Source organism: Pollicipes pollicipes, unplaced genomic scaffold (assembly GCF_011947565.3).
Source record: "Pollicipes pollicipes isolate AB1234 unplaced genomic scaffold, Ppol_2.1 Scaffold_3447;HRSCAF=4054_pilon_pilon_pilon, whole genome shotgun sequence".
Classification (NCBI taxonomy): domain Eukaryota; kingdom Metazoa; phylum Arthropoda; class Thecostraca; order Pollicipedomorpha; family Pollicipedidae; genus Pollicipes; species Pollicipes pollicipes.
In genome coordinates, this window is record NW_023596297.1 from 43309368 (window position 1) to 43317102 (window position 7735).

The window sequence follows — 7735 nt, forward strand, 5'->3', positions numbered from 1 at the left end:
CATCGTCAACTGTTTTGACCTGAGATGATGTCGGTGATGAGGAAATGTTCGACGGCCTCGCTGAGTTCTGGGTGACAGATGCTCACCGCATCAAGGTGCGCAGGGGTCCGGAGCTGGTCCCCACGAACAACATCGCGCTGGCTTTTAATCGCCCTGACATTCTATCTGAAGTAAGGATAGGCTATGTGAAGGTGAAGGTGCGGCTTTTTATGCCGAACCCCATGAGATGTTTCAATTGCCAAATGTTTGGACATACGAGTGACTTCTGCCGCAGCCAGCCAGCATGTGGTAAGTGTGCTTCTCCGGAGCACCCGAGTGATCAGTGCACTGCAGCGAACCGATGGTGTGTGAACTGTAGGAAAAACCAGAAACCTCACTTAACTTTCGATCGTGCATGCCCGGCGTGCGCCAGGGACAAGATCATCGCGCTGAAAACCACGAAGAACATCCCATTTCGGGAATCAAGGGATTTGTATGAACTGAGCCACCCTAAGACATCATATGCCACAGCGACTAAGGCTCCTGTCCCACCTGAGGTCTCCTTAGACCAGATGACTGGAACGCAGTTCATTAAACTGCTTACATCGTTCGTGCTGTCGGTTGTACCGGCGTCTCAGGTGCACGCCACAGCATCGGCAACAATGTCGTCCCTCATCTCGATGGCACCCTGTGCCCCCTCTGAGACACAGGCCAGCTCGCCAGTTGTGACCTCGCCGCCTCACCCCACATCGGCGGAAAGCAGTGAATGGACCGTAGTCCGCCGGGGCCGAACTTCCCGGTCTTCGCCGTTAAGCACGCGATCACCGGCTTCACAGCCGTCATCCCCAGGAGCATCACGTCCTACAGCACTGAGTGACACGATGGGACGAAAACTGGACAACCTTAAGCGCCATGAGCCGGAGAGACGGGCGCGTGAGGCAGAGTGTACATGCCTTTAGGAGCAGAATATGGCGAAGGCAGCCAGTTGGCTGTTGGGTGCGGGCCCCGGGCCTGCTCCCACGGGGGAGGTAGTCCCACCCCTCCCCTCCCCCCCGAAGGCGTGTGGAAGCTCCCTCAGGCCGCTCCGACTCGCAGAGAGACCCGTCTGTGTCCTCCGCCACCACCGCCACCTAGGACCACGGCGTCGCCGGCGCCAAATGCACGGCATGATGCACCAATCCGCAAGCACTCGCCATGCCATGTGTGTTCGCAGTGCGTGTACATGTGCGATGCATTTCTTTCTCTGGCAGGTTCTGACAAGACACTCCTGGAGAACCTGCTGCTGACGGCTGACGGCCAGGCGCCGGCGGCGAGGCCATCGCCGTGGCGTCGTCCGGCATCACAGCCTCCCGGATGGCGGCATGACTGCCCACTGTCGCTTCAGCATCCCACTCCACCTGCACGACGCGTCCACCTGCGACCTGCGCAACAGCTCACCGGCCGCCGACGATTTCAGACGCTGCGTGCTGCTGGTGTGAAGTGAGGTGGCAATGGTGCACCGGCGGGCAATGAAGGCCGTCGACGCGGCGCTGCGTGACGTGCGTGAGTCGGGGTTCGGTGATCTCTTCACCGTTTTCGCGGGCGACTGGCAGCAAATCCTGCCGGTTGTCAGGGGCGGTGGGGGCTGCAGGGGGACGCCGAAGCGGGTGAGTACGCCCGTTTTCTCTGCCGGCTGGGGTCCAGCCAGCTGCTCCTGTGGCCCTACACAGAAGACCTGTGATGTCCTGTCGTGCTGCTACTGGCGATGCGCGGCTCGGCGCGGTCCTTGGCTGAGTTGGCGGCCCGGATTTACCCCGACCTGTCGCAAAACATTGACGACACAGAGTGGCTCGAAGAGCGGGCCATCCTCACCGTGTTCAATGCCGGCGTCAAAAGAATCAATGACCACGTCATTGACCGTCCGCCGGGGCCGGGGCACGTGTACACGAGCGTAGACAGTATGTCCGACCCTGACGCGGTGCCGCTGGCCACCGAGGTTCTTAACGGCATCGAGCTTTCTGGCACGCCAGCACATTGTATCCGGCTCAAGGCCGGCGCTCCAGTCCTCCTCATGCGTAATCTCGACGCGCCCAGCTTGATCATCGGCACGCTGTGCGTGACGGTCGCATTGTCCGCCGCCGTCCTGGAGCTGAAAAATATCACCGGTCCAGACCGCAGCCACGTGATCGCTGCGCCGCGGATTCCGATCGAGTCTACCCCGGACTCTGGCCTGGTGTTCTCATTCCGACGCCTGTAGTTCCCCGTGAGCGTGGCGTTCGCAATGACAACAGGAGCTGGGGACAGACGAAGAAGCGGGTGGGTGTGTACCTGCCCGCTCCCGTGTTCACACACGGGCAGCTGTATGTTTTCATGTCTCATGTGGGCAGCTTTGCCGGCATTGAAATGCCAGTCACGCGCAACGTGGTTTACCGAGAGGTCCTGCGGCAGTGAACGCGACCGCGGCAATGGCAGCACGCCTCCCCAGTGTGATACCTGGTCCCACCCTCAAAACTGCAATGTCCTTTGATTAGTGCACTTTTACTGTGCAGTGCATTTCATGTTGTGCCGTGTATGTGAAAAAATTCGCACTGCATGCCATTGTTCGTCATGTAAATCCGAGCCATTGCTGGTGTGAACGGTGCGGTTCGCGCGCCAGCGGAGCCCATCTGCAACGGCATTGGCCAGCGGCGGCCGGTCACGTGACGTGTACCGTACACCGATGTGCCTGCGTCAACACTGACAGTGCGCGTGACGTGTGCTAGCCATTGTGGTGGTAATCGGAATAATTGCCGGCGTGAACGGTGCAGATCGCGCGCGCGTATGAGTCACAGCTCATGCCTTAAGTTCATGCCATATGTAATGAACAGAAAAAATTGCAGCTGACGTTTAAGCTGCATAACGCGATCAAAATGGAGGTGACAATATTTTGAATCATAGATGGCATGAATGCAGCAAATTATAAGGCTAACTTATGTAATGGAACCTATGGAACACCTCAGTTGACCCAGCCCCTGCGGACATATAACGGACCTTACCTTACCTTACCTTACCTTACCTTACCTTACCTTACCTTTCCTTAACCAGAAGGAATACGAACAAAACAGCTGACGAAATAGTTTAGTTCAAGTTGGGTCAGATACTACCGTTATGTTGCGTGTGATGGCACGTGCTCTCTGATGTTTTTGCTAAGATACTGTCATGGAAGCTTGCGATCACCTGTGTTTGTGACTGCTGAGGCCATATCGGGACCACCATACCTCAGCTTTATCCTCCGCTTTATCTTGGTCCTTGCCGAACTCCAACATGTACCAGTCTAGCTCTTGGATCTTACTGAATCTCTTGGCATAATGTAATGCAAGGTCTTGGTTCTTGCAGGATCTTTCGGTACGGTGCCAGGCTGGTCACCTACATCAACTGTGGTAGCTGGCCAGTCATCAACGCCAACTGTGGCAGCGTGCTCACCACCTACACCAAGTGTGATAGGGACCCGTCACCAACACTAACTGTGGCAGCGTGCCCATCACCAACACTAGCGGTGTGCACCACTGGTTTCCGTCACCACTTGTGATAACCGGCCTGCGCTGCCAGTACTGCAGCGGGCGTATCTTCACCACGACGAGCTCTAACGTCTGATCCGCCATTAACGCCCGTTAAGCCTGCCACTTCGCCTTCAACGTAAGCTGTGACGCGTCATGCAACGGCCTCCCCAGACAGCCCTATTGCAGTCTACGACCCCCTCGACCAGTTTTATCAGCGTATCGCCCACCCCCAGCAGTTTTGTGGCGACCATTGCCACCGACCGCGGGGCTGCAGTCCTCCTCCATCCATTTCCGGCACCGCAGTGCTGACGTGCGGGTATCCAGGCAAGTGCTGACGTCAAATAGACAACGTTATGTATGACTGAGCGCCGTGCCAGTGTACCGCTGATAATGATGTCATCTGTGTTTTGCAATGGTTTCCATAGTCTGGGACAATGTCCCACAATGGACATCAAATGGAACATTAGAGTAATCTAGGGCGAAACATATCATACCTAATTCAAGCGATGGCGTCCAGTCAGCTGTTATGTAGAATATCTACACCGCGTGATTATGCAGTATCTCACTATTCTGTCAACATTAAGACGCGGGAAAGGGAAATGAGTACGGGAAATTCTCCAGTTGAATATCATATGTGTACTCATATATATATATATATATATATATATATATATATATATATATATATATATTAAAGATGGTTCGCACAAAATTACTGCAAAATAAATGCTAACAGTGAGTGTCCTCGACGCTACAAAATTAGCGTCATAAGGTCTTTTCTTCGACGAGCATTTAAGCACTGCTCTGATTGGACAGGACTACGTTCAGAATTGACACGAATCAAACAGATCTTGGTGAACAACGGTTTTTCAAATTCTGACATTGAAAACGAGACAACGACATATGACAAGACACTTTGACAGCAAACCAAGGCAAGACATCCAACCGACTGTCAAACTGTATTATCAAAATCAAATGACATCTGCTCACAAACAGGACGAAAAAGCTTTACGGGAAATTATCTCTCAACATGTTAAAGGCAAAAACGACCACAAAATAGACATTGCCATTTACTAATGTAATAATAAAATATCGAACTTTCTTATGAGAAACAGCCCAGACAAACCCGACAAACTGAAATGCACCAATGTAGTGTATCAATTCCAATGCAACATCGAAGGCTGCATTGGAATTGATACACTACATTGGTGTATCTACTTCGTCCCATACACTACATTGGTGTGACCACAACGACACTCTCACAACGCCTGACAATGCACTTACGTGACGGGGCACGTCTGGACCACATGCGACAGGAACACGACATGACATTGACACGACAACAACTGACAGACCGGACTGACATTTTACGGACGTGCAGTGACAGAAGATGCCTTCAAATTTGGGACAGCATATTCATTAACGAACTCTCTCCGGCCTTAAACAGACAGACAAATTCTTGCAGAACTCTTGAGCTACTAGGTGGGGGGCGTTGAGCACTTTTGATGTGATTGTGACAAAAGTGTTCCCATTGTGTCTTTGTGATGTTCCCATTATGAGTGTTCCTTACATGTATGAAGATGAAAATAGCAATCCGTCTTACTTCAATTAGTTATGCCTTCATTTATGTTCTCCGTACCAAAAGATGTTTTCCAACAGTAGTGCACAATTTTTCATACTTAAAAACTCAAAACTTATTTCTTGTGCAATTTAGTCTTCTCCGAAGATGAGACTAAGATCTCGAAACGTTAGAATGGAAGGAGTGATGAATATATGAGTAATTTTGTGCGAACCATCTTTAATGTAAGCGATGACGCAAAGTCAAAGGCCCGGAAACTAGAAAGATGCATCAAAAAGCTCGTCAATGCTGAGTCAGCAGTTTTTTTTAAATCAAACATGTATCAAAGAAATAATTCTGTCAAAATATTCCGACAAAAAGCTACATGACCAGGCAGTTAAGAAAGAGGGTTTTACCAAAAGGTATAGAGAACAACTTGTGAATCACCAACTGCAGCAAAAGAAGACAGCCTGTGAAATCCTGAAGAAAAAGAGAAAAGTTTTAGAACAAGAGCTACAGGTACATTGCCCTGAACATGAACTTAAACAAAAAGTACTTGATGAACACGACGTGATTGAATGTGACGCTAGACGTCTTACTAGAAACAGAATCGTGAAAAAGCTCTCAAGGCTCCATGGTGGACATACAGTTTTACCGGAAACTGCCGACGGTTACATCAATTTATCTCAACATGATCTTACTGAGGAACAAAAAGAGGTGCTTAATCTTGGACTTAATTGCCATGTGTTGTCGAAATATGACAAACTTAAGAAGAAAGTAGAACTAGAAATTCTTTACCAGGATATCTTGAATTTGGAAAAAGAGAACAAGGTTACCGTGGACAAGGATCTAAAGAACAGCTTACTAGGAGAGAGCACGAAAAAGCGTGGAAATGATAGGAGCAAGATATTCACGCAAGAACTCAGGACGGCGGCAAGGGAACTTCGAGAAAAAGACGACATCATCATTCGGCGAGCGGACAAATCATCACTCTACGTAATACTTGACAAAAAGGAATATCATAAGAAACTAAACTGCATCTTGAACGACGACAAGAAGTTCCGGCGCATCACAAAAGATCCAACAGACAAACTCAAGACCAAGCTTAACAAACTAATTATTGCTGCCAATGCCGCTGTTGATGGCATACACTTTTCCAAGATAACGGGTGAATTTGCGCCTGGCTATGCTTATGGGTTTGTGAAAACTCACAAAAACGGCAACCCCCTTCGTCCAATAATCTCACAGGTCCCTTCACCAACCTATAGAATTGCAAAACGTCTCAATGGTCTTCTGTCCCCATATCTTCCCATGTCTTAAAGCTTGTCATCAACGGATGAGTTTATTGATATAGTGCGATCTCGTCAACCTAAGGGCCTACTAGCCTCTCTAGATGTTGGAAATCTATTTACAAACGTGCCTATTGAAAGAACCATATCCATCATCCTTGACCGCGTCTACAATCATCCTGAAATTCCACCTCTCAAAATATCAAGGCGCCTTCTTGAACAATTACTAAAAGCGTGCACGTTGGAAGTTCCTTTCCGCGGGCCTGACGCACGAATGTATTGCCAAATTTAGGGTGTTGCAATGGGCTCACCTCTAGGACCTCTATTCGCTAATTTCTTTATGGGACACGTAGAAACCGACATACTACAAAAGGACGACATAAGACCGGACATTTACTGCCGCTACGTAGACGACATCTTTGTAGAAGTTAGGGACATTGACCAACTAGGACATCTCAAAAACACCTTTGAAGAACGGTCTGGCTTAAAATTCACAACAGAGCAAAATGTGCAAAACGTAATACCCTTTCTTGACGTAGCTGTCGATGGGCAAGGACACCAATTCAAAACGACTGTATACCGAAAACAGACCAACAACGGACGGTGCTTAAATGCTGACAGTGAGTGTCCTCGACGCTACAAAATTAGCGTCATAAGGTCCTTTCTTCGACGAGCATTTAAGCACTGCCCTGATTGGACAGGACTACATTCAGAATTGACACGAATCAAACAGATCTTGGTGAACAACGGTTTTTCAAATTCTGACATTGAAAACGAGACACAACGACATATGACAAGACACTTTGACAGCAAACCAAGGCAAGACATCCAACCGACCGTCGAACTGTATTATCAAAATCAAATGACATCTGATCACAAACAGGACGAAAAAGCTTTACGGGAAATTATCTCTCAACATGTTAAAGGCAAAATCGACCACAAAATAGACATTGCCATTTACTATTGTAATAATAAAATATCGAACTTTCTTATGAGAAACAGCCCAGACAAACCCGACAAACTGAAATGCACCAATGTAGTGTATCAATTCCAATGCAACATCGAAGGCTGCAAACTTCGTCCCATACACTACATTGGTGTGACCACAACGACACTCTCACGACGCCTGACAATGCACTTACGTGACGGGGCACGTCTGGACCACATGCGACAGGAACACGACATGACATTGACACGACAACAACTGACAGACCGGACTGACATTTTACGGACGTGCAGTGACAGAAGATGCCTTCAAATTTGGGACAGCATATTCATTAACGAACTCTCTCCGGCCTTAAACAGACAGACAAATTCTTGCAGAACTCTTGAGCTACTAGGTGGGGGGCGGTGAGCACTTCTGATGTGATTGTGACAATAGTGTTCCCATT

The 7735-nt window shown here is 49.1% G+C and overlaps 1 protein-coding gene across 1 annotated transcript; it reads left to right on the top strand.

The window, feature by feature from the left end:
* Positions 1-1723: 1723 nt before the first annotated feature.
* LOC119092581 (uncharacterized) lies at positions 1724-2215 on the top strand. The gene has a single exon (XM_037215537.1). It carries the CDS (start codon positions 1724-1726, stop codon positions 2213-2215), a length of 492 nt encoding a protein of 163 aa, XP_037071432.1.
* The last annotated feature ends 5520 nt before the right edge of the window (positions 2216-7735 follow it).

Bases quoted from the DNA above. Each gene is read 5' to 3' on its own strand.
- LOC119092581 (XM_037215537.1), top strand. From the start codon at position 1,724: ATGCGCGGCTCGGCGCGGTCCTTGGCTGAGTTGGCGGCCCGGATTTAC.